Raw genomic sequence first — 26,374 nt, forward strand, 5'->3', positions numbered from 1 at the left:
GGCAGAGAAGAAAGGGAGGGGGCTTCCACACCAGCCCAGCTCTGCATTTCCTTCAACAATCTGCCTTGAACACATGAAGCTGCCTTATACTGGATCAGACCCTTGGTCCATCAAAGTCAGTATTGTCTACTCAGACCGGCAGCCGCTCTCCAGGGTCTCGGCAGAGGTCTTTCACATCACCTACTTGCCTAGTCCCTTTTAACTGGAGATGCCGGGGATTGAACCTGGGACCTTCTGCATGCCAAGCAGATGCTCTACCACTGAGCCACAGCCCCTCCCATGGAACAGCTAGAGAGGGAGAATTCCCAGATGACAGATGATCACCTGCCAACAAAAAAGGGAAAGGAAACTGCTGACTAGTGGTGCTGTGGTACTTATTATAGGCATGGGGGGCCTTCCTCTGGAACATGTGGCTTGGCTCACTTGCATGAGCTTTCTATTACTATTGTATGTATGTATTTGTTTATGTATTTATTTATTTGCTTCCTTATTTGCTTCATTTATACCCTGCCTTTCTCCCCAATGGGGACTCAAAGCGGCTTGCATTCTCCTCCTCTCCTCTATTTTATACTCATAACAACCTTGTGAGGTAGGTTAGCTGAGAATCTGTGACTGGCCCAAGGTCCCCCAGCAAGCTCCCATGGCCGAGTGGGGATTCAAATGTGAGTCTCCCAGATCCTAGTCCGATACTCTAACCACTGCACCACGCTGCTACTTTGTGCTGCACCCCTTCCTTCTCCCAGCTCTCCTCTTGGCAGTCTGTTGCGTGGGATGGGTCTTGGCAGCTCCGGTGCTAGACTGCTCCTCTTTTGGTGAGGGTGTGAGGGCCTTCCCTTCAAGCCTACTCATCTCTGACAGAAGGAGGTAGTCAGCAAGGGGGGGAACAGGGCCGGGGCTTACCTTTGCCCCCATCTGCCTTAATCATGCAGCCAAAGGGTGGGATTGAACCAGCTGCTGAGAAGGGGCTCGATGATCTCTTCGGTCCTCCCCCCGTCAGCAGCAGGATCAGGAGCCGGACCCTGGAAAAGAAGAAGGTCTCAGAGAGAGTTTGAAACCATGGCAGAAAGCAACAGGCTGGAGGGAAAGGGTTACGTCAATCCCTGCGTCAGACAGTGAGGGGTAACAAAACATGAAAGTGCCTGAAAGTTTTGTTTCATTCAGCTCTCAGTTCTGCAAAAAAAAAAAACCTTTAACAATAAAAAGAGTGGCTCATTGAGGAAGCATTTTTAAGAGGGAAAGGAGAGAACAGAGAGTCTAGGAATAGAATCGCAAGCGAGCCATTTGCCAGGAGGTGCAGTCCAAACAGGTTTATGAATCACGCAACCCCCCCTTCCCTAAGTTAGATCAATGCTGTGAGTATTACCCCTCTTAACGCCAACCATAGCCTGGTGTGATGATGCAGAAGGAATTGTGAGTCCCCTTCTAGCACATTTCCACCACCACCCCCGGCTGCTAAAATCCGACAGACAGAAGAAAATGCATAAAAGCAACAATTATCACGGGTTTGGGGGAAGATGGAAGAGACCCACTGTTAGAAATGGGGCCATTATGTGCTCTCTGTGGCAGGAAATCCATTACTGCTATTTTAACCTTCCCCGAGGCCACGGTTGCTTCTTTGACTGTACCAGCTACTAATGCAATATTAGCCGAATCCTGCTATGTACAGTACAAACTATGTACAGTACAAACTATCTTGTAGAAACTATCTTGGGCATAGCATGGGTTTGTGGCATCCCAGGATATCATTTCAGATTTCAAGAAGGAGGAGGAGAAAAAGGAGAAGAAGTTTGGCAATTAAACTATGTGGCATCGAAGTCCCTCCCCTCCCCAAACCCCACCCTCCTCAGGCTCTGCCCCAAAAAGCCCCCACCGGTGGCGAAGAGGGACTTGGCAACCCTACCCACATAACAGCTTTTCAAAGCTTAAAGACCAACAGGCGTTTCGGAGGACAGCCTGGCCATGTCCTCAAACAGGACTAGCCTCTTGGTGTTCCTGACCTGGCCGATAGCAGATGCCGCTCCGTTCAGAAGAAATGGATTTCCAGCTCCACCTTCCCCACCGCAATCCAAGATGCCGCCATCCCCATTCTCTCCTGAGCTGTCCGTGGTGCCTGACCCTTCAGCCGCGGCACCCTCCTCTTCGGGCTCTCCCACGTCAACCAGCATGTTCTTCTGCAAGCCTCCCTCTGCCAGAGACGTTGGTGAATCAGAGTCTGTGAAATGGAGCGCTCCGTCCAGCTCTTTCTAAAAAAAGAAAGACCAGAAGGAAGCGAAAGATACCATAACAGGAGATCCCAGATTTTTGCCCAAAGAACCTCTTGCTTCTTATTTATTTATTAAAAGGTAAAAGCAGTCCCCTGAACAAGCACTGGGTCATTACTGAAAAACAACTGAAGAAAAGGGGGAACAAAGAAACTCAACCTAAAAGTCAGAGGAAACCAAAGGGGTTGAGCTAAACACTATCTCATATAACAACCAATAAATCTATTTTTATTATATATTGTGCACAATTGTATTTTTTATTTTATGTATTTAACTTAAAATGTTCACATCAAAACATCATAAAACACATGGAAAAAACTAAGTGAACAATAAGAACCCCCATAAACTCCCATCTAGGCTACATAACCAACTCTCAAAAAGGGCAAAACAGGCAACAAAAGGATCAACGTCCCCCATTAATACTGTCAAGACCATCGTAAAACGTTGCAAGGTAGTTCAGTGCCTTTGACAAATGAAAAACCTAAAAACAGAAATATAACACGCGGATACCAAGGTGATTTCAAATGGAAATCACCCCCATAACTAAACACTCTACAGCCCCCATAATCCATAGTCAAAATAAAGTTCCCCAGTTCTGCCGATCTTTCTCATAAGCTGCCATCATAAGTTTAAAAATCCAAGACACTCAAACGATACCCCCCCAGATGGATCAACCCTCTCACACTACCCACTCAGAGTAGCACACAATTGTATTTAAATACACATGGCCTAAGAGATGGATTGACTCAATAAAGGAAGCCACAGCCTTCAATTGGCAAGATCTGAGCAAGGCTGTCAAAGATAGGACATTTTGGAGGACTTTCATTCATAGGGTCGCCATGAGTCGGAAGCGACTTGACGGCACTTAACACACACACACTCACACATGGCCTAAAATACAGGCTTCCGAAAAAGCACAAACATAGTTACAAATATTACCAACCCATAACAGTTGATGTCAGTACATAAAAAGACCAAAATCTGACCAGATCATTGCTATCCCATAAGGTGATGTCACATCCCGACATTTACTAGGCAGACTAAGTTTACGGGGTGGTTTGCCAGTGCCTTCCCCGGTCATCTACACTTGACCCCCAGCAAGCCGGGCCCTCATTTTACCGACCTCGGAAGGATGGAAGGCTGAGTCAACCTTGAGCCGGCTACCTGAAACCGACTTCCATCGGGATCGAACTCAGGTTGTGAGCAGAGCTCTGATCACAATACTGCAGCTTACCACTCTGTGCCACGGGGGTCCTTACTTATTAGATTTTTGTATGAATTAGATTTTTATTATACTAGATTTATTAGATTTTTCTTTATTTATTAGACATTAAAACAGTATAAATGAGTTTAAAACAACATAAAAGCAGATAAGAAATATAGAATTTTGACATTAAAATGTTAAACTGTTAAAATACGTGGCTAGAACTATACCACTAACAAATCAACCTTTTGCGATTTCCCCACCCACCCACCCCCATGGCAGCCATTTTGTCCCTCTTCCCTCGAAGCCATTTTGTGGTGGTGCCTCCTCTCCATCCTCAACATCCCCAAAGAGATCACAGGCTCAACAACATCGGCGACACCTGCTTTGGATCCTTAAGATGTTCTCTCTGGAGATCGAGATCGATACCCCTTTCATCCCATGCACACAATTGGTCAAGTACCCAAAGGGAGAAGGCCAAACCTCCCACGGCACATCTCCTGCTTTCCAAGCTGGCCCATCTAAGGTGGTTTATGCAGGGGGGGTTGAACCGAGGTTCGTTGCTGGCTGGACCCACCCCTTCCTGTTGAGAATATCTGCACTAGCAGCCTCCAAGCTCAAATCAAGTCCCAGCCCCTTGAAACGCTGCTTTGCAATTGGCTTACGTTGTAGAGCTTACTGTGAGAGAAAATTCCCCCCAAAAAACCAATTGCCGCATAAGAAAACATTTTAACAACAACAACAACAGAGCAATCTGAAAGGAATGGGGGAGAAATCCAAGCCCCGGTTTTAGAAAGCTTTTCTTTTGCTCAGAAAGAGCTCTGAGAAAGCAAGAAGCAGGAAGTATTTGAATCCCCGCCTCTGGACATGCTGCTTTGTAATTGCCTGTGAGCAAAACCAAGCTTGCGTGTCCTGCACTTTGCCTTATGCACGGAGATTTCACCCAGGCTTTGCTCAGGGAAGATGGAAGAGTCAGGTTAACAGAGGAATGAGAAGACCCAGACATTGCGAGGGCTGGCAGTGAGGTCATCTCTAATGGATGGCAAACACATGCATAACTCCAAGGAACAACCGATTCAGACCGGGGGCAAACATGAGTGAAAGTACCCATGCAAAAGCGACCTAACACTCTACTGCACAAGTTTGGGATCTCTTACCTGCTGAGAGAACCACGTGGAGCCTTCTGTGCCAACCTGGCCTTCTGGAGCTGACAGGAGCACCGTCTTTCCTTCTGCCCCACTGGCAGCGCCGCTCAAACCCTCGTTTGGCATAAGAGATCCTCCTGAAGGCTGGTCCTCCTTCCCAAAGGCAAAGAAGCCTTCTGGGTCCTCTCTTCCCTCACCAGCCCCTGCCCCAGAGTCTGCCGATGGGTCTTCAGTCTCCCCACAAGCCCCATCTTCCTCAGTCATTGGTTCAGGCTCTTCTTCAACTAGGGAAGGAATAAATGGCAGAAGAAAGGTCACAGCACATGGGCCTCCTGAACACATGATGCTGCCTTATACTGAATCAGACCCTTGGTCCATCAGGGTGAGGGGCTGTGGCTCAATGGCAGAGCATCTGCTTGGCATGCAAAAGGTCCCAGGTTCAATCCCCGGCATCTCCCATTAAAAGGGATAAGGTAGTAGGTAATTTGAAAGGCCTCCACCTGAGATCCAGGAGAGCCATGGAGAGGGACTGTGGATCAGTGGCAGAGCATCTGCTTGGCATGCAGAAGGTCCCAAGTTCAATCCCTGGCATCTCCAGCTAAAAGCAACAGGTTGTAGGTGATGTCAAAGACCCTCCACCTGAGCCCTTCAAGAGCCACTACCAGCCTGAGTAGACAATACCGACCTTGATGGACCAAAGGTCTGATTCAGTATAAGGCAGCTTGATGCATGTTCACGTGTAAGGTCCATATTGTCTACTCTGACTGGCAGCAGTTCTCTAGGGTCTTATGCAGGGGTTTGATCCCATCATCTACTGCCCAGTCCTTTTAACTGGAGATGCCAGGGATTGAACCTGTGAAGAAGAAGAAGAAGAGTTGGTTTTTATATGCCAACTTTCTCTACCACTTAAGGCAGAATCAAACCAGCTTACAATTGCCTTCCCCTCCCCACAACAGACACCCTGTGAGGTAGGTGGGGCTGAGAGAGCTCTTAACAGAACTGTGACTAGCCCAAGGTCGCCCAGCTGCCTTCATGTGTAGGAGCAGGGAAACAAATCCAGTTCACCAGATTAGCATCCACCGCTCCTGTGGAGTGGGGAATCCGGTTCTCCAGATCAGAGTCCACCGTTCCAAGCCACTGCTCTTAACCACTACGCCACACTGGTTTAGTTTCTGAGATCTGACAAGATCGGGCTAGCCTGGGCCATCCAGGACAGGGCAGCTGGTGACGTTAACCAAACCTAAACTGGTTTCAGCCCTCCCACCTGATAGATTTGCTACCTGGGCATCTGGAGGTGTTTTCTCCCCACCTTTGATGAAATCCAGCTGGTACAGGACTCGTTCCTCCGCGTTGAAATCCACCGTGTAGTGCTCCATGTCATCATAACCCGATTCCAGGGAGTCGAGCTTGCAGCTCTGGGTCATTTCTGAAATCCTGGAGAGGGAAGGCAGCAGGGTTGCCAACTCTGGGTTGGGAAATTCCTGGAGATTAGGGGGTGGAGCTTGGGGAAGGCAGGGTTCGAGGAGGGGAGGGACCTCAGAGGGATATAATGCCGTAGAACCGACTGTCCAAAACAGCCATTTTTCTCCCAGGGAACTGATCTCTGGAGACAAGTTGTAATTCTGGGTGATTTCCAGGCCCCACCTGGAGGATGGCAACCCTGAAAGGCAGTCTCTCTGAGGGCAGCCTTCCCCTTTGCAAACAAAAAAGGGGGTGTTCAAGGGGCAGGGGCATTAGGACAAACCAGGGTACTTACTTGCGGATGAGGACTTTAGCGTTCTGAAGCAGGAGAGAAAGAGAAGAGAGAAAGTCAGCAGTTTGAAAGGCACCTGGGAAAGAGAGCCTCCGTGCTTTGTGATTTTCAGCAGTCGAGTCAGACAATTCATTTATTGCATTTATTATTTAAAATAGTCACATCCTGCCTTTCATGCTGAGCCCAAGGCAGCTGACAAATGACCACGGGGTCAGCAAATGCACGCTGCAAAAAAAAAAAGATAACACAAAGAACTGCAACATGGAAGAAGAAAAACTGGTTATTATATGCCGAATTTCTCTACCTTTAAGGAGACTCAAACCGGCTTACAATCGCCTTCCCTTCCCCTCCCCACAACAGACACCCTGTGAGGAAGGTGGAGCTGAGAGAGTTCAGAGAGAACTGTGACTAGCCCAAGGTAACCCAGCTGGCTTTGTGTGGAGGAGTGGGGAAACCAACCCGGTTCACCAGATTCAAGTCCACCGCTCACATAGAGGAGTGGGGAATCAAACCTGGTTCTCCAAATTAAAGTTTGCCACTCTTAACCACTACACCACATTGGCTCATAACCATAAATTCCTAACACACACACACACATGCGCACACACACACACACACTGGAATATATATTTGTTGTCAATGTGGTATAGTAGTTAAGATGTTGCGTAAGGATTTGGGTGACTTGGGTTCGAATTGCCACTCTGCCCTAAAGCTTGCTAGGTAACATTGGGTCAGCCTAACCTACCCGATAGGGTTGTTGTGCAGAGAAAATAAAAAGGAAGGGAAGACCATGTATGCTGCTCAGAGTTCCTTGGGGGAAGGTGAGGATGAAAATGAGAGCCAGCATGGTGTAGTGGTTAACAGCAGTGGTTTGGAGGGGTGGAGTCTGATCTGGAGAACCGGGTTTGATTCCCCACATGAGCGGCAGAGGCTAATCTGGTGAACCGGGTTGGTTTCCCCGCTCCTCCACATGAAGCCAGCTGGGTGACCTTGGGCTAGTCACACTCTCTCAGCCCCACCTACCTCACAGGGTGTCTGTTGAGGGGAGGGGAAGGGGAGGTGATTGTAAGCTGGTTTGATTTCGCCTTTAATGGTAAACTCGGCATATAAAAACCAACTCCTCTTCACTGCTTCACTGTATTCCTTCCTAGCAGCACAGTCGATTACAGTGTCACCAGTCACTTCTGGGTGCTGATGCGATTGCCCCCCCCCCCCCACTTTCTCCCACTGCATCGGTGGACAGGTGAGCCCGAGCCATCCCCTGTCATCCCCCACCATCTGATGCCCTTGGCAATAGCCTAGGATTGCTTCGTGGGCAAGACAGGCTGCCCTGTCTAAGACCACCACCTTGTTCCCTGGCAGGAGATACCTGAGCAGAGCCGCACAGACGGTGCCGGATTTACATATAAGCTAAACAAGCTATAGCTTAGGGCCCCACACTCTTGGGGCCCCCAAAAAAATTTAAAGGAAAAAAAACTGGATGTACATTTCCAAAATGTAAGATAAAAAAACAAATAAAATAAATAATTATTTCACTATTAATATACTTCTTCTTAATTGTATTTCTGTTCAACAATTACTTTGATAAATACATATTTTGTTATGTGCAAATGGCTTTAGATACCTATTAGGTCCATCAATTACCATATAGCATATATTCAACACAAAAAACAGCGACAATTTGTGGTTGACAAAGGACAGCTGAACATATAAAGGGCCCCATTACCTTCAAATGCTTAGGGCCTCATCAAACCTAAATCCGGCCCTGCGCACACCCCTTCCCCCGCCAGCTCTCGGGTACGTCACCTGCACAAAAAGAGCCATGTGGGGCTCCTCCATCGACTGCAGAGAGGTGTCCACCAGCTTGGAGGAAGAATCAATGTGGTCACTGCAGGCTTTGGTGAGGGACTTCAGATGCTGGGTTTTCTCCTCCTGCTCGTAAGTGATCCTCTGCAGCATGATCTTCCGCCTCTCTTCCAAAATGACGCACATCCGGTCAAACTTCTCGCACAGGGCCTGTTTCTGAGCTTTGCAATTGTCCTGCCCGGAAGAGGCAGAGAGATCAACTCACATCTGATACCCCTGGGCAGGAAAAGGGGGCTTCTTCCCAGGATCAGTTATCCTATTGTTTTTGGAAGTCCTAAAACTAACAGGCCTTGAAAAGAGACAATTTGCAGTTCAGGATAATAATCCTAAATAGGGTTGCCAAGTCCCTCTTCACCACAGGTGGGAGTTTTTTGGGGTGGAGCATAAGGAGGGTGAGGTTTGGGGAGGGGAGGGACTTCAATGCCATAGAATCCAATTGCCAAAGCGGCCATTTTCTCCAGGTGATCTGATCTCTATCGGCTGGAGATCAGTTGTAATAGCAGGAGATCTCCTGCTACTACCTGGAGGTTGGGGAGAAAAACGGCACTCTGTACTTGTACCGAAAGGTTATAAAAAACAGTACAGGAAACTTGTATACAAAGTGCAAATATTTATAAGCTACTGAGGTGAAACCTAGACCATACACTTGACATATACACAACACAATTATATACAATATATACAATTCACACAGAAAAATTGAATAAAAGTTCCAAAGGTCTCAGCAGAGTACCAAATGATTGATGATATTGTAATCCTTGTGTAAAGTTCATGTGAAGCCACAATCAAAGACGGATACGGCCGTTTCAGATCCACAGCAGTGGAAATCTTTCTTCAGTCCTTAATACAAAAGTGCTGTTACATATTCATCATTCCTTCCCACACAGGGTAAGTATATACAATTACAATCAGACGTCAGCTAAGTACATCACATTGTGCAATATTAAGGACTGAAGAAAGATTTCCACTGCTGTGGATCTGAAACGGCCGTATCCATCTTTGATTGTGGCTTCACATGAACTTTACACAAGGATTACAATATTATCAATCATTTGGTACTCTGCTGAGACCTTTGGAACTTTTATTCAATTTTTCTGTGTGAATTGTATATATTGTATTTCATGGCAAAAAATCTTAGATGAGAAACTGGCGTTGTTGGGCTTCTCGCAGGATATGTTATCAGATCTTGGGAAAACTGAAGCTTTTGCCAAAATTAAAAAGCGCATTAAACAGCTCGATTATAACAGCACTACTTTTCGTGCTCATCGTGTCTGTTCATCCCAGTTCTTCGGAATACCCCCTCCACGTGGTCTGCCTGCCTATACATATTATCTAACAACTCCTCGTCTCTGTAGAGCTTTTTGCTTGGCTAGATTGAATGCTAACCCTTCTATGGTAATGCAGGGCAGAATTCTGAATATACCATACTCAGACAGGATCTGCCCTTGCTCTTCTGGCTCTATTGACACATTAGCCCATGCCCTTTTGGAAGGCCGCTTTTACGAGGAACTTCGATCGCACTATATTTCCCCCCTTTTAATATACAAATCCAATGCCTCTGTGACTGACATAATGCCTTTTTACTAAGTGATAGGGATCCCAAGGCTACATTGTCAGTGGCAAGATTTGTTTCAGTCCTTATATCCCTCCAACACTAGATATATGCTGCTTAAGATCAATTGATCAAGGAGCTTCTAAGGGATAAAAGGAAAGGAAAGGAAAGGATATATTGTATATAATTGTGTTGTGTATATGTCAAGTATATGGTCTAGGTTTCACCTCAGTAGCTTATAAATATTTGCGCTTTGTGTGTATACAAGTTTCCTGTACTACCTGGAGGTTGGCAGCTAGTGTTGCCAGGTCCCTCTTCTCAACCAGTGGGAGATTTTGGGGGTGGAGCAGGAGATCTCCTGCTACTACCTGGCCGGAGATCAAACCTTTTGGCAACCCTAACAACATGGTGCCCGTGGGTGCCCGCCAACACTTTTCCTGGTGCCCACCAATTTTTAGAAAGTGGGTGGGGTCACTTGGGGTTCTTGCCCAGCAGGGCTTCTGATTGTCCGTTGGAGATCGGATTAGCTGGGCAGATCAAGAAAACGTTTCAATGGCAACTGGCACAGTGTGGGTTTTAGACTCTCGCACTCTCCTCTTTCCTAGTGTATTTTTTTAGATGAGCACTCTTTCCCCCTGCGCTTGGGTGTGGCCCCGCCTCCTTCAGCAGCCATGTTGTGGCAGGCTCCACCTCCCATGGCAGTCATTTTGTGATTGCTCCCACCATCTGGTGTCAGAACTCCAAAGGTGCCTGCAGGCTCAAAAAGGTTGGGGACCCCTGTCCTAAACCATGGCAAACCTAGGGTTGCCAGCCTCCAGGTGGTGGCGGGAGATCCCCCGCTTCACTTCACCTCTTCGAAGAAGAAAAATTGGTTTCAATTAATTAACATACTGAAGCAATTGTTTCATTGTGTTTTATGATATTATTGATGTTAGCCGCCCTGAGCCTCCTCGGCCGGGATAGCAGGCGGGATATAAATCCAATCAATCAATCAATCAATCAATCAATAAAACTGATCTCCAGCGATAGAGATCAGCTCCCCTGGAGAAAATGGCCGCTTTCGCAGTTGGACTCTACGGCAACGAAGTCCCTCCCTTCTCCAAACCCCGCCCTCTTCAGGCTCCACACCAAAAAACCCGCCGGTGGCAAAGAGGGACCTGGCAACCCTACTCCCATCCCCAAACCCTTTCCAAGCACCACCTTCATATCTCCAGGAATTTTCGCACCTGCAGTTGGCAAACCTAAAGCCATTCCTTGCATAGGATAGTGAGGAGCTGGATACTGCCAGGGCTGGCGTCCGAGAGAGAAAAAAGTTATGGATGTATACACAACCAGGAAAAAAAATATTCATAGAGCTTCAAAGATTGAGCCAAGCCCATTGCAACTGCAAACTGTTGATGCTTTTAAGTTGTTTTTAGTGTTTCTCTGATGCATTACAAATACCACCTGTCCCGACCCACGTCATCTTTAAATTAACAAAGTTTGTTCAGTTCTTTTCTGAAATTGCATCTTTAACAGACAGTCTGACAGAAGGTAGTGAGCTATAAGCAAACGGGAATGACAGATTTTTCCCCCCTCTAGGGGAAAGTGGATTTTTAAAAAAGAAAGAAAGAACTTATTTTGCAAGTATGTGAAAATCCATTAAAACACCAGCGATTTTAAAAGTATTTCAAATCCCACCCACCTGTTACTTAAAAATCTCCTTAATTTACTTTCTGAAACAAGATCTTTGATCAAGGGGGGGGGGTTAAAAGAGCAATTCAGAATTCACTGAAATATTAGTCACGGGATTTTCCTCCACTGCGTTTGCAAAAAGATTTAATTCATCCTCGATCACCCACCGAAGAAGACAATACAGCCATTGAAGACAAGGTTCTTAAGCCAGTCCCTGGGAGTTTTTTTTTATTATTATTATTCCGCTGACCCTGTTTTGCACCACAGGCCGACGAATCCTCTGGACGGGTAAATCGGTGCTCTCTCTGCCCTTCCACAGACATTTGGGGGGCCGGAATGTGGGAGATTGATGGCATGCACCCTCCCTTGCTTTTTAAACAGCCATCGGAAGAGTGTAAGAAGACAGCAGTTGGCTATAAATATTTTTCCCAGCGGCTTCTCTGTCATCATTCAGACATTGAGCCTGCCAGCTTGTGATTTTGGTTTTTGAAATTTACTCCGTGTTTTTTTCTCTCTCTTCCTTGCTTTCTGCATGCGTAAGTCTGTGCCTTCCTTTAATATTTTTTTAAACTTTGTGCTCTGATCCTCTAGTGTTTAAAAAACACACATCTGTACCAGTGTTTTTAACTATTATGGTTTAATAGCCGTAATTTCATTTTCATTCCATAGATCTCGTAGAACCACTCTGCTAATGGCAAAGTTTTTCCCTTGGTGACTTTCTCTACCACTTAAGGAAGAATCAAACCGGCTTACAATCCCCTTCCCTTTCCCTCCCCACAACAGACATCCTGTGAGGTAGGTGGGGCTGAGAGAGCTCTAAGAGCTGTGACTAGCCCAAGGTCACCCAGCTGGCTTCATGTGGAGGAGTTGGGAAACCAACCCGGTTCACCAGATTAGCGTCCACCACTCATGAGGGGAATCAAACCCAGTTCTCCAGATCAGAGTCCACTGCTCCAAACCACTACTCTTAACCATTACACCACGCTGGTTCTCCCAGCTGGAGATGCGGGGGATTGAACCTGGGACCTTCTGCATGCCAAGCAGATGCTCTACAAGCTGCGCCACAGCCCCTCTCCCTGGCTCTCCAGGGTCTCAGGCGGAGGTCTAGTCCCTTTAACTGGAGATGCCGGAGATTGAACCTGGGACCTTCTGCATGCCAAGCAGATGCTTTACCACTGAGCCACAGCTCCTCTCCCTGGGATGACCAACATGGTGAAGCCACCAGAGATTGTTTCTCTTCCACAAAGTAACTGGGACAGATGCATAGGAATATCAGGGTCTTTATTCTTTGAGGGTTATGAGGTTAGAAATGCTAGTTTTGAGTCAAGCAGCACCTTAGAGACCAACAAGATGTTGGGGGGTATGAGATTTTGAGAGCCAAAGTTTCCTTAATCAGATACCCCAGGAACTCTTCTGAGGAACACTGGCTATTGCTCATGTAGACCGGAGGAAAAATAGTACATATGGAAGCAACAGCTGGAATCTGATGAAGGGAGCTTTGGCCAGTGTGGTGTACTGGTTAAAAGCGGTGGACTCTAATCTGGAGAACCAGGTTCAATTCCCCACTCCTCCACATGAGTGGCGGAGGCTAATCTGGTGAATTGGATTTGTTTCCCCGCTCCTCCACATGAAGCCTGCTGGGTGATCTTGGGCCAGTCGCAGTTCTCTCCGAACTCTCTCAGCCCCACCTACCTCACAAGTTGTCTGTTGTGGGGAGAGGAAGAGAAGGCAACTGGAAGCCGGTTTAAGACTCCTTAATGCTAGGGGCCTAACACACTCAGTATATACTACGTTTTAAAAAAACGTGTTATCCAGGATAGATCGCACCTCAGACCTCCCATTTCGGCTTGGAAATGCTTTGGAAGCGCCAGGCATCTGTTTTTTCCCAAAACACCTATACCACGATGTGTTTCGTTATGTCGTTTCAAAACCGGCAATCCAAGGGGTGTGTTCAGTTACATATGCTATTCAGTTCTCCTCCCCTCTTTTTGCAACACCCATTGAAAAGCCTTTCTCATAAGAGCATAAGAAAGGCCTGGCTGGATCAGACCAAGGCCCATCAAGTCCAGCAGTCTGTTCACACAGTGGCCAACCAGGTGCCTCCAGGAAGCCCACAAACAAGACGACTGCAGCAGCACCATCCTGCCTGTCTTCCACAGCACCCAAAATAATAGGCATGCTCCTCTGATACTAGAGAGAATAGGCATGCAGCATGACTAGTATCCATTCTAACTAACAGCCATGAATACCCCTCTCCTCCATGAATATGTCCACTCCCCTCTTAAAGCCCTCCAGGCTGGCAGCCATCACCACATCCTGGGGCAGGGAGTTCCACAATTTAACTATACGTTGTGTGAAAAAATACTTCCTTTTATCTGTTTTGAATCTCTCGCCCTCCAGCTTTAGCAGATGACCCTGTGTTCTAGTATTATGGGAGAGGGAGAAAAACCTCTCCCTGTCCACTCTCTCGAAACCATGCATAATTTTATACTCTATCATGTCTCCCCTTAGCCGCCTTCTTTCCAAGCTCCTCCCATCTCACCTTCCCCCTTCCCTCCCGTTTGCATCCGCCAATCATTATTGTTACTTAATTCCCCCCCATAAGTGCTTGTGGTCTTACAAAGGAACACGGGAACGTTGGAACATTAGATCAACCATTTTTATTTGTGCAGGGTCCCAATCAAACATTTCCCTCATATGGAATGTCCTTGAAGTGGATTTTGTAAACAGTTCGTGGGCTTGAGGGGGAAGGAATGCAGAGGAGGGCGAGGGCTGGAAAAGTAGCGAAATTGCTGCGAACGGCATACGGGGGAGGGGGAAGCAGCAGGAGGAGGAAGGGAGAGAGACTGAAGAGAGAGCGCCCACACACACACACACACACACACACACACACACACACACAAGTCAGGGCTCTCCTGCCGGCACAAAGTTTCTCCCCGACTGTTCCTCCCTTTCTCCCGCTGCCGAGGTTGAGGTGCCTCCCTGCTCTCAAAAAAAATTTTTTAATGTGCTTGTCCCAACGAAAAAATGCAAGATCGTTGGACCAACGCCCGAAAAGACGGCAGCTCTGTGATTAGCACTGTGCAAGGAATGGCTCATTTTGGGGTTTTTTTGGGAGGGGGGATGTCTGCATAGGTTGTGGTTAGGGTTTCCCTGCCGTGCAAATGTGGCAATTCTTAATGGAGTACAGCGCTCCTTCGGATCAATGATATTGCGCATGCGTGGGGGGAAAAGGGGAGGAGAGGCGGGGAAGCATCAGCGACGTAGACATGACGCAGTGCTCCCCCACGCTCCTCCTTGCAATATGACGATATGACAATAAACCGTCTTGGGAGCAGTCTTAACAGGCACGGTGCGATCGGAAATGAAGAATATGCATCCAAAACACACACAACGAGTACGATGATAATATGCTGTAAATTGTTGGTGCGATAAGCCTCCTAGAGAAAATCAAAGTATAAAAACTAACTCTTCTTCAAAAGCTTAAAACCCCCTAATCTTATTGGTTTCTAAGGTGCTACTGGACTGGAATCTTGCTCTTCTCCTATGGACCAACATGCAGCTAGGTTAGAAATGGCTGAGAACATCTTCAGAAGATAACAGAAAGGCTGAGAAACAGCTTCCTACCTCAATGTTTTTGCATGTGCCTTGTAAAGTGCTGGTATAAGCTTGGATGCGGTCGTTGGCGGCCACGAGAGCCCCGATCCCGTCCGTCAGCTCCGCCTTGAGGGGAGAGGTCAAAAGTCAGATTTGTTCCCTGCTGGGACCATCCAAGCTCGTCTCCCCTGACCCCACTGGGAGGAGAGTTTCCTCTGGCTATTTACGCCGATCCCCAAACTGGTCATAACCAAAATGGAATATAGACAGGACTCTCCAGAAGAACATGCTGGATCAGACCAAAGTCCATCAAGTCCAGCAGTCTGTTCGCACAGGGGCCAACCAGGGGCCTCTAGGAAGCCCACAAACAAGAACTGCAGCAGCACCATCCTGCCTGTGTTCCACAGCACCTAATATATTAGGCATACTCCTCTAATAACTGGAGAGAATAGGTACATATCATGACTAGTATTTATTTTTACTAGTAGCCATGAATACCTCTCTCCTCCATGAGCATGTCCACTCCCCTCTTCAAGCCTTCCAAGTTGGCAGCCATCGCCACATCCTGGGGCAGGGAGTTCCACAATTTAACTGTGGGTTGTGTGAAGAAATACTTCCTTTTCTCTGTTTTGAATCTCTCACCCTCCAGCTTCAGCAGATGACCCCGAGTCCTAGTGTTATGAGAGACGGAGAAAAGCTTCTCCCTGTCTACTCTCCATACCATGCATACTTTTATAGACCTCTATCATGTCTCCCCTTAACTGCCTTCTTTCTAGGCTAAACAGCCCTAAGCGTTTCAACCACTCCTCATAGGACAGTTGCTCTAGCCCCCTGATCATTTTGGGTTGCTCTTTTCTGCACCTCGTTTTGGTTGCTCTTTTCTGCACTGTCCCACTATACCCGGCCATTAAGAGCAACCCTGCTGGATCAGATCCATGGTCCATCGAGTCCAGCATCCTGTTTTGGTGCCTGAATGGAAGACCTCTTAGGAACCTTACAGACTTTGGCTTGAGGTCCTTGAAACTGGAGGGGGAATCAATAAACCAAATGGCAAACACAGAAACCCAGGCAAACCGGTCAGCTGATGCGAAGAGGGATGCGCGGACCTTCTGTTTCATGTAGATGTCCGAAAGGGGGGCCACTTCACAGTCCTTGTGCTCCCCGAAAACCTTGCAGAGGGAACAGGTGGGCACCCCACACGTCACGCAATAGATGTTGATTTTTTCATCCTCGTGTTCTTCGCAGGTTGGGTACTCCGTTTTTAACAGAGGCCTGATTTGGCGGGATGGGGGGGAGAGACAAGAGGAAAATGGATGTATAAATGTATCAAAAGCCTTGAAACAAGTCAGACAGACAAAACTGGTTCTATCCCCAGCATCTCCAGTTAAAGGGACTAGGCAAGTGGGTGATATGAAAGACCCCTGCCTGAGACCCTGGAGAGCCGCTGCCGGTCTGAGTGGACAATACTGACTTTGATGGACCGAGGGTCTGATTCACTAGAAGCCAGCTTCGTGTGTTCCTGGACCACGATCAACCTCTCTGGGTCAAAGCTGAACCCTGGGGCCCGCTTCTTGGGAAACGAGGTCTGACTCATGAAAGCTTATGCTGAAATAAAATTTGGCCGGGCTCTAAGGTGTCCCAAGACCCCTCCGTTTTGCAAAAGAGTTGATACATTTAGGAGTGGGTGTCGGTCCCAAAAAACGTGAGAATCGCCACCGTCTTTCAAGGCAAACATTGTTTTTAGGAAGCACACAGAGACCTCTAGTGGCCACATGAAACCTTTCATAACTGTGGCTGACATTTCTGGCGGATTCGAGCCCTGCAGAATCTACGGCAGACCAACATGGCTACTCTCTGGCCCTTTATGCTTGGTTATTAGCAGCATGTTCCAGGCTGAAGCGCCCCACATATTTTTTTTGATGTCTTCACTCTGAACCGTCACTCCAGCCGTCACTGTGAAGCCGGCGCATACCTGCTTTGCATTTCTTAAGAGCCCCTTTAACGCAACCTTTTGTATTTGCTCCGCCACCGCATCGAAGCCTTTACTGAAGGGGCCATGAAAAATCACAGCCACGGCTTAGCTAGGCAAACGTCGGTTGCTAATGGCTATGCAAACGAAGGAATGAAGGAGCAGGCGAGTGGGGAGGGTGGAATTTGTTTGACTTTCTCCTCTTGCATCGGGACCGTGAATAGTCATTTTAAAGGGCGGATTTTAAAAAGCAGCTTTGAGCAAGCATCAAAATCAGTCCTGCATAAATGGCCTCAGAAACAGTCTTCATTTATGACATTTCAGAGGGTTGTTGGGGGGGGTTGCTGTCAAGTTACAGCCCATTTATGACGATCCCACGGGCTTTTCAAGGCAAGAGAGGGACAGAATCCAATTGGCTATTTCCACCCCTTCCTTCCCGCTGTCCTGAAGAGCCCACCCCCCAATATGTCCTTCTGCAGGGTTCCCTGTGCCCCAGAGCGGCATTTCATGGAGACCAATGGGCTGCAGTGGAAAAGAGGACACAGGAAAGTTCTGTGCTGCCGATGGCAACTTTAGTCTGGATGCAGCCCATAAAGTCCTGTTAATGACACACAGAGGTGTCATTTCCTTACAATCTCGCCATAACTTCCTTAGCTTACATCTGTTCAGGTGGCAGTTTCTACCCAACATCTCAACCGATGTACCACATCACACAGAATTATCCATTTAAAAGACAGCACCATTTTTCAGCCTGTGCTTTCTCATGCTCCCTGCCCACAGGCACAGAGGATTTCGCCACACTTCTGAACGAGAAAAAATCACACAATTGCCTTTCAATCCATGTGACCTGCAGTATGCATCTATCGCCTAGGCTCGATGCAAAGCATATTTCTCCATCTACCCTTTTACTTTAAAGTTAGGGTTGCCAACCTCCAGGTACTAGATGGAGATCTCTTATTACAACTGATCTCCAGCCGATAGTGATCAGTTCCCCTGGAGATGAGCTGGGTCAGCGGCTATAGGTGGGTGATAATTCAAGCCATTTTCAAGGTATGTGTAAAAGTGATCAAGACAAACGCCCGCCCACTGCATTTGTTAAACGACTAGGGTCGCCAACCTCCAGGTAATAGCTGGAGATCTCCTGATATTACAACAGATCTCCAGCCAATAGAGATCAGTTCACCTGGAGAAAGTGGCCGCTTTGGCAATTAGACTTTATAGCACTGAAGTCCCTCCCCAAGTCCTAAACACATGAAGCTGCCTTACACTAAATCAGACCTTTGGTCCATCAAAGTCAGTATTGTCTACTCAGACTGGCAGCGGCTCTCCAGGGTCTCAGGCAGAGGTCTTTCACATCACCTACTGCCTGGTCTTTTTTTAACCAGAGATTCCAGGGACTGAACCTAGGACCTTCTGCATGCAAAGCAAAGGCTCTTCCACTGAGCCATGGTCCCTCCCCATGGCTACAAATAGCAAGGCAACAATACCTGTCGGGTCCCCTTGCGGACGCCTGTTTGTAGATGTCTATGATGTTCTCAACCAGGAGATTCCGTTGCAGCCCGTAGATGCCGTGCCTGTCCAGGACCACTTCGTGGCGGCAGGATGGGCACCGAAACCTCCCAGCAGTCCCCAGGGTTGTCCCTCGAGACTGAAAGACACACAACAGTTTGCTTTGTATTAGGCTGGACAGGTGTTTGTTTCGGGCCAGTGAAACCAGACGGCAGAGGCAGAGACTGGATGCTAAATGGAGTCAGTGGACTTCTTGTATCTTGTACATTGTTGTTGTTGGTGGAAAGCGCTGTCAAGTTGCAGCTGACTTAGAATCATAGAGTTGGAAGGGGCCACCAGGGTCACCTAGTCCAGCCCCCTGCACAAAGCAGGAAATTTACAACTACCTCCCCCCACACCCCCAGTGACCCCAACTCCATGCCTAGAAGATGGCCAAGATGTCCTCCCTCTTGTGATCTGCCTAAGTTCACAGACTCAGCATTGCTGACAGATGGCCATCTTTGTGTGTGTGTTAAGTGCCGTCAAGTCCCTGACTCATGGCAACCCTATGAATCAAGGACCTCCAAAATGTCCTATCTTTGACAGCCTTTCTCAGATCTTGCAAACTGAGGCCTGTGGCTTTTTTGGTAGTCCATGGTATCCGTAACACTCTCCTCCAACACCACATTTAGAAGGAATCGACTTTCTTCCTATCAGCTTTCTTCAGTGTCCTGCTTTCACACCCATACAGAGTAATAGGGATTACGATGGCCATCTACCGTAGCCCCTGCTTTAAAAAGTCCAGGGAAGGAGAGCTCACCACCTCCCAGGGTAGCCTGTTCCACTGAGGAACTGCTCTAAGTGTTATGGGGAGCCTTCATGGGGTTTTCAAGGCAAGAGACGGTCAGAGATGGTTTGCCTTTCCCTGCCTCTGCGTAGCAGCCCTGGACTTCCTTGGTGGTCTCCCATCCAAGGACTAACCAGGGCTGACCCTGCTTAATTTCCAAGATCTGACAGGATCAAGCTAGCCTGGGCCATCCAGGTAAGGGCTGTACATTATTACATTTACATGATTACTTTTGACCGTGCATAACCAAACCACCTACATAAAAGGAAAGCAAAGTGAGGAACAACTGACCTTCTAACCACTTCACCACACTACCTCTGTCCTGCTCAGAAGAAAGGGATCACACTCATCCCGTACTTTAAATTCCAGTAATTACAATAACAATTTCCCACAGCCGTGTGTGTGTGTGCATGCGCGCACCATCAAGTTGCTTCTGACTCATGGCAACCCTATGATTTTTGTGTTGCCATCAAGGCCCATCTGACTTATGGTGGCCCCGTAGGGTTTCCAAGGCAAGAGACATTCGGAGGTGGTTTGACACTGCCTGCCTCTGCGTGGGCTGGGAGACTTCTGAGAGAACTGTGACTGACCCAGCAGCTCCACAGCCTATTAACCAGGTCTATTTATTGCTCTGTTTTCTTAGAGCGGACTTTCTTTCTGTACCTCATTTGTCATACTAGACAAATTTCTGAGAAAGGGCAGGTCAAGGAGCGTTTTGAAACGAAGGGCTGAAAGAGGGTTTTCAAAGCATCACAAAGCCAACGTTTTTGACCTAGCAGTGTGCCCAGAGATTTAATTTGAGATCTACTTATTCCATTTGGTGCCATTTTATGGTGGATTAACTTTGAATATTGCAGCTGATGTCATAAACATTTGGAAACACTGATAATTTTATACCAGATGGTTGTATGAGCAAGTTTCCATGCTGCAAGACCCATGGTTTGTGTGATTAGTTTACATCTGGCCACACAAGATATAAGGTTTTCTAATTTCAGATATAAAATACATTGAAAGGGGTATTTCCAGATGTGTTTATAATAATCATGTTTTGTATTTATGACCACTGAGGAAGGCCCAAGAGGCCAAAACATGTTTGGTCTTGTATTGGTCATTTATAAGGAGTGATCCATCAACTGTGTTTGATATTTTTGTACCAGTTTATACTGGTGGTTTCATATGTAGCCTGCATTCCAGGCCCAGTGTTTTTAACAAACTTATTGTGTATGCTATATAATAAATATAATTATTGTGTTATAGATTTTATAGTTTCCAGCTCAACCTTTGAGGCTCCCTATATTTTTCTGGTTGAGATCTTTCCCCCATTTTTGTTGTCTCAGCAGTAGAGCGTCAGTTTGGCATGCAGAATGTCCCTGATTCAATCCTTGGCATCTCCTAGGGTTGCCAACTACCAGGTACTAGCTGGAGATCTCCTGCTATTACAACTGATCTCCACCCAATAGAGATCAGTTCACCTGGAGAAAATGGCTGCTTTGGCAATTGGACTGTATGGGATTGAAGTCCCTCACTTCCCCAAACCCCACCCTCCTCAGGCTCCTCCCCCAAAACCTCCCACCGGTAGCAAAGAGGGAGCTGACAACCCTAGCATCTCCAGTTAAAAGGATCGTGTCGTTGGTGCTGTGAAAGACCTGTGCCAGGTCCCTTGGAGAGTTGCTGCCAGTCTGAGTACTGAATAGAATCATAGAACCATAGAGTTGGAAGGGGCCATAGAGGCCATCTAGTCCAACCCCCTGCTTAATGCAGGATCAGCCTAGGGCCGTGTTGGCGAACCTATGGCACGCGTGCCGACACTGGCACGCGTAGCCCTCTCTGCCGGCACGCGCCCGGTCGCCTCCACTCAGCCCCCGGGGAAGCAGCCTTCCTTCCCCTTCCCTTCCCGGGCTGGAAACGAGGGGTCGAGGCGCGGCTTTGCCTGGCCCCGCGCCACGGGCGGTCCACAGCGACTACGGATTGGGGGCGGGGACAGCGGGCGAGCCGGCAGCAGTCGCCCTCAGGGCCCGCCTGCCCGCCCGCCCGCTGCAAAAGGCCCCTGAAGGCCGGGCCGCCACCTGCGGCGCCTCCCCCGCTCGGCCAAGAGGAGCCGCCGCCGCCGCCCCGGTTCTGCCCAGCGCGCAACCCAGCCGAGGGCCTGTGAAGCGGAGCCGGGGAGCGGGAGCGGCCCGTGCGGTGGGGGGGGGGGGGCGTGCTGCGGTGGCGGCCGGCGGGACTTGCGCCCAAGCAGCCCCCGGAGCCTCTGGGAGGAGGAGTAAGAAGGCTCCTGGCCCAGACTGGGCTCCGCTGCAGCTGCCAGAGAAGCGCAGCGCAGCACGGCCCTTTCTGAAGCCGCAGCGTGCAGGAACGCTGCGGCCCCTTTAAACCCCCTCTCGCCATCGGCAAGAGGAGGCGGGAGGCGGGAGGGAGGAAGACGCTTCCCCCAAGCCGGGAAGGCGAAGCGTCCCTGCACGCTGCGCGGCACAGGGGTTGAAACCTCTCTCGGCCGCCGCAGAGGGAGGGAGGGAGGGAGAAGAGGAAAGAGCCAATCGCTCCCTCCCGGGGCCGGAGCATCCGCGTGGGAGCCGATCAGGTGGAGGACTTTTGTGGACTTGGGGGTGGGGGGGGGGGAGAGGTGGGAAGGCTGAAGCCCGGTCGCAGGGAGCCGGCTGTGTGTGTGTGTGTGAAGGCTTTTCTCTCTTTTCTTCCTTTTTCAGTCACTCTCCTATTCTTTCTCTCCTCTTTCCCCTTCTCTTTCCCCTTCTCTTTCCCCTTCTCTTTCCCCTTCCCCTTCTCTTTCTCTTTCTCTTTCCCCTTCTCTTTCTCTTTCTCTTTTCCCTTCTCTTTCTCTTTCTCTTTCCCCTTCCCCTTCTCTTTCCCCTTCCCCTTCTCTTTCTCTTTCCCCTTCCCCTTCTCTTTCTCTTTCCCCTTCTCTTTCTCCTTCCCCTTCCCCTTCTCTTTCTCTTTCCCCTTCTCTTTCTCTTTCCCCTTCCCCTTCTCTTTCTCTTTCCCCTTCTCTTTCTTTTCCCCTTCTCTTTCTCTTTCCCCTTCTCTCTTTCCCTCTCTCTCCCTCCCTCCCCCCTCTCCCTCCCCCCCTCCCCCCCCCTCTCTCCTTTCCATGCTTCCTTTCTGCCTTCTTTCTGTCCTTCATTCTTTCCTTCCTTCCTTCTTTCTGTCCTTCCTTCCTTCCTTCTATCTGTCCTTCTTTCTTCCCTTCCTTCCTCCTTTCCGTCCTTCTTTCCTTCCTTCTTTCTGTCCTTCATTCCTTCCTTCTTTCTGTCCTTCATTCCTTCCTTCTTTCTGTCCTTTCTTCCCTTCCTTCCTCCTTTCCTTCTTTCTGTCCTTCATTCCTTCCTTCCTTCTTTCTGTCCTTCATTCCTTCCTTCCTTCTTTCTGTCCTTCATTCTTTCCTTCCTTCCTTCTTTCCTTGCTTCTTTCCTTCCTTCCTTCTTCCCTTTCTTTCCTTCTTTCTGTCCTTCCTTCCTTCCTTCTTTCTTTCCTTCCTTCCTTCTTTCCTTCCTTCCTTCCTTCTTTCCTTCCTTGCAGATCGACCGCAGGCTGCAAGCTGCGCCCCCCTGGCACCTTGGTTGCCTGGGCCCACCGCTGGCTGCCTTCCCACCTGGGAGGAGGGGGAAGACCTGGGGGAGCTGAGACACCCTCCAAGCCTTCTCTGCATTGCCTCCCCTAAGGTTGCCAACCTCCAGGTGGTGGCTGGAGATCTCCTGCTATTACAACTGATCTCCAGCCAATAGAGATCAGTTCCCCTGGAGAAAATGGCCACTTTGGCCATTGGGCTCTATGGCTGTGCAGTCTTCCTCCCCAAACCCCGCCTTCCTCAGGCTTCACCCCCAAAACCTCCCGCCAGTGGTGAAGAGGACCTGTCAACCCTAGCTTCCCCCCACACACACACACAAGGAGATCTACGCCCGGTATGGCCCCCGAACGATGTTATAAATATGCAAATGGCCCTTGGCAGAAAAAAGGTTCCCCACCCCTGTTCTAAACTAAAACCTCAGTATTCAGGTTAAATTGCCGCATTGGCACTCGGCGATAAATAAGTGGGTTTTGGGTTGCAGTTTGGGCACTCGGTCTCTAAAAGGTTCGCCATCACTGGCCTAGGGCATCCCTGACAAGTGTTTGTCCAGCCTGTACTTAAAGACTGCCAGTGAGGGGGAGCTCACCACCTCCCGAGGTAGCTGATTCCACTATCAAAAAACTCTTTTTTTAAAAAAAAATTATTTTCTAATTGAATCACATTTAGTTCCATCATTCCACCAACATAATTGTATAATATAAACAGAATAAAGAATTTCTATCTTGTCCCTAAAAAAATATGAGTATTGACTTCCCCTCTCCCCCCCTCCATCCTTTTGATACCACTATTCTCCTCTTTGTACTTAGGTTCTAATTCATTATATTATTTCATTTAAAACATTAATCCCATATCCCTTTTATCTTAAGATCTAAGTTTTAACATCGATATAGTAATTACTTCAGACAACTGAATTAGATCAAAACATAACCCTTAATACTTCCCAAGTTAAGTTCATTTACACAGTATGTTATCCACGCCTCCCATTCTCCCACAAATTCCATGTTTACTTTTTGATTTACTAATGCAGTAAATTTAGCCATTTCAGCCAGTTCCATCATTTTATTTATCCAGTCAATCTTATCTGGTGTCTCAGATACTTTCCATTTTGTTGCATAGACCAATCTTGCAGCAGTAGTGGCATACATCAAAAATTACTATAGAAAAACTCTTAACTGTAAAAAATTTCTTCTGAATATCCAGCCGGTACCTTTCCGTCTGTAATTTAAACCCATGACTGTGAGTCTTTTCCTCTGCTGCCAACAGGGACAGCTCCCTGCCCTCCTCTGAATGACAGCCCTTTAAATACTTCAAGAGAGCAATCGTGTCCCCCCTCAACCTCCTCTTCTCCAGACTAAACATTCCCAACTCCCTCAGCCATTCCTCGTAGGGTTGGGTCTCATTGCTCTCCTCTGCACCCACTCCATTCTGTCCACATCCTTTTTGAAGTGAGGCCTCCAGAACCGCACACACTATTCCAGGTGTGGCCTGACCAATGCAGCGTACAGTAGAACCATGACACCTCGCAATTTGGATGTTTTGCCTCTGTTGATGCACCCCAAGATCGCATTCGCTTTTTTTGTCGCAGCATCACACTGCCTGCTCATATTCACGAGCATGGTGTAGTGGTTAAGAGCGGTGGTTTGGAGCGGTGGACTCTGATCTGGAGAACCGGGTTTGATTCCCTGCTCCTCCACATGAGCAGCGGAGGCTAATCTGGTGAGCTGAATTTGTTTCCCCACTCCTACACATGAATCCAGCTGGGTGACCTTGAGCTAATCACACACTCTCAGCCCCACCTACCTCACAGGGTGTCAGTTGTGGGGAGGGGACGGGAAGGTGATTGTAAGCCGGTTTGAGTCTCCCTTAAGTGGTAGAGAAAGTCTGCATATAAAAACCAACTACTGCTACTCCTTCTTCTTCTTGGGGATGTAATGCTATCAAGTCCACTCTCCACAGCTGCCATTTTCTCCAGGTGGGTGGGGTTTAGGAGGGACTGCAATAGGGAATAATGCCATAAAGTCCATCTTCCAAAGCTGCTACTGCCTCCAGGTGAACTCATCTCTGAAGTCTGGAAATCAGTTATAATTCCAGATCTCCAGACCCCACCTAGAGGATGGCAACCCTTTCAGGAGACCCTCCATTCGGTTGGTTCCTGGGATGTATTAATATCTCCCTGTGAGTCCAAGTGCCTCTGTGTACATAGATATAAAACGGAGGAGAACGACGTAAGAAGAAGGTTGGTTTTTCCCCGCCATTTAAGTATTTCTTTAAACAACGCCCGCAAAAGCTGTGCTCATTAGAAGAAAAGCAAGTGTTAGAAAACAGTCATTTAAATTTGCAACTTCTTCAGCTCAGAACACGTGGCGTTGCAAAGATCATACCGCCCTGCGGGATGGGGGTGGCGGGTTTACGAGGAAGCTAACTCTGTAGGCTGCTGGAGGAAAGGAGACGGTTACAAGAAACCAAAGGCCAGGCACTCAGGGTAGACACAAGACACTTAATAGCATGAAGGCAGGTGCCAAGCATCCCCTGGGAGAACAGAAGCATTAAAAATTAGAACATATGCAACTCCTCAGTTATCTGGAGCATACCCTAAACGTTCCACGAAAGGAATTCTGGTCCTGCCAGACCCACAAAAGTCCTCTTGGAGAAATGTTAGGATTTAATATTTCCCCCCACAAATGTTTTGGCTCACTGTTTATCATCGCCAGCAGACTTAGGACAAGCAAAAAGGGAAGCATTGAATCACTCGGTTCACAGTTAACTTGCGGAACTCATGGCTGCAAGACATTGCGACAGGCATAGGTGGTGTTACCAAAAAAGGAAGCATTTATGGAAAACGGATCGGTGGGATCGCTGTGTTAGCGCCTAGAGGTAGCACCCAGGGTCAAACACAACCAGCCTAGCAAAAAGATAAAGCTCACGTTTTAGCTGCAAATTTGGGGCGCCGCTCACCTGAAAGATGTCGTTGGCGCATTTCCGGCACAGGTTGTGCTGGCATGGCAGGATGACCACGGGCTTGGTGAACATCTCCAAGCAGATGGGGCAGATGAGCTGCCTCTCCAGGCTGTCCATCGTGGGGCAATCCCTTGGGCAGGAGCTGTATTCCATGTGGCTCAACATCACCGGGGAACGGGGGCCCCGGACTCAGCTTCTCTCTCACGCCTGCCCCAGTCGCAGGCTCCCGGAATCAGCTCCTTGCTCGCCCTGGGTCCAGCCGCAAAGTACGTAGTAGTGGAAGGAAGGAGTAACTCGTCAGCACCACCTTGACACTGGACGCAGCTGTCGGCCCAGCTTCCCTGGAGACCTGAGCTGGCCCTTCTCGAAAAGTTTAGGCACGCGATACTAGAGTCCGTCTTGCTCTGAGTACCATCGCAGGCAGCGAAAATTAAGAGGCTTTGACTTGGAATGACACTTCTGTGCTGATATGACTAT

General features: G+C 48.3%; 1 protein-coding gene across 1 annotated transcript; it reads right to left on the reverse strand.

Annotated features, from left to right (window-relative positions):
- Positions 1–917: 917 nt before the first annotated feature.
- On the reverse strand, positions 918–26,062 carry LOC130473726 (tripartite motif-containing protein 54-like). Its single transcript, XM_056845296.1, has 10 exons — positions 25,895–26,062; positions 18,509–18,669; positions 16,159–16,324; positions 15,083–15,178; positions 8,170–8,403; positions 6,367–6,389; positions 5,920–6,044; positions 4,623–4,894; positions 1,998–2,243; positions 918–1,019 (listed from the first exon to the last, which is right to left on the reverse strand). Exons 1-10 carry the CDS (start codon positions 26,060–26,062, stop codon positions 918–920), a joined length of 1,593 nt encoding a protein of 530 aa, XP_056701274.1.
- Between the last annotated feature and the right edge of the window lie 312 nt (positions 26,063–26,374).

This window comes from Euleptes europaea, chromosome 2 (assembly GCF_029931775.1).
Source record: "Euleptes europaea isolate rEulEur1 chromosome 2, rEulEur1.hap1, whole genome shotgun sequence".
Taxonomy (NCBI): domain Eukaryota; kingdom Metazoa; phylum Chordata; class Lepidosauria; order Squamata; family Sphaerodactylidae; genus Euleptes; species Euleptes europaea.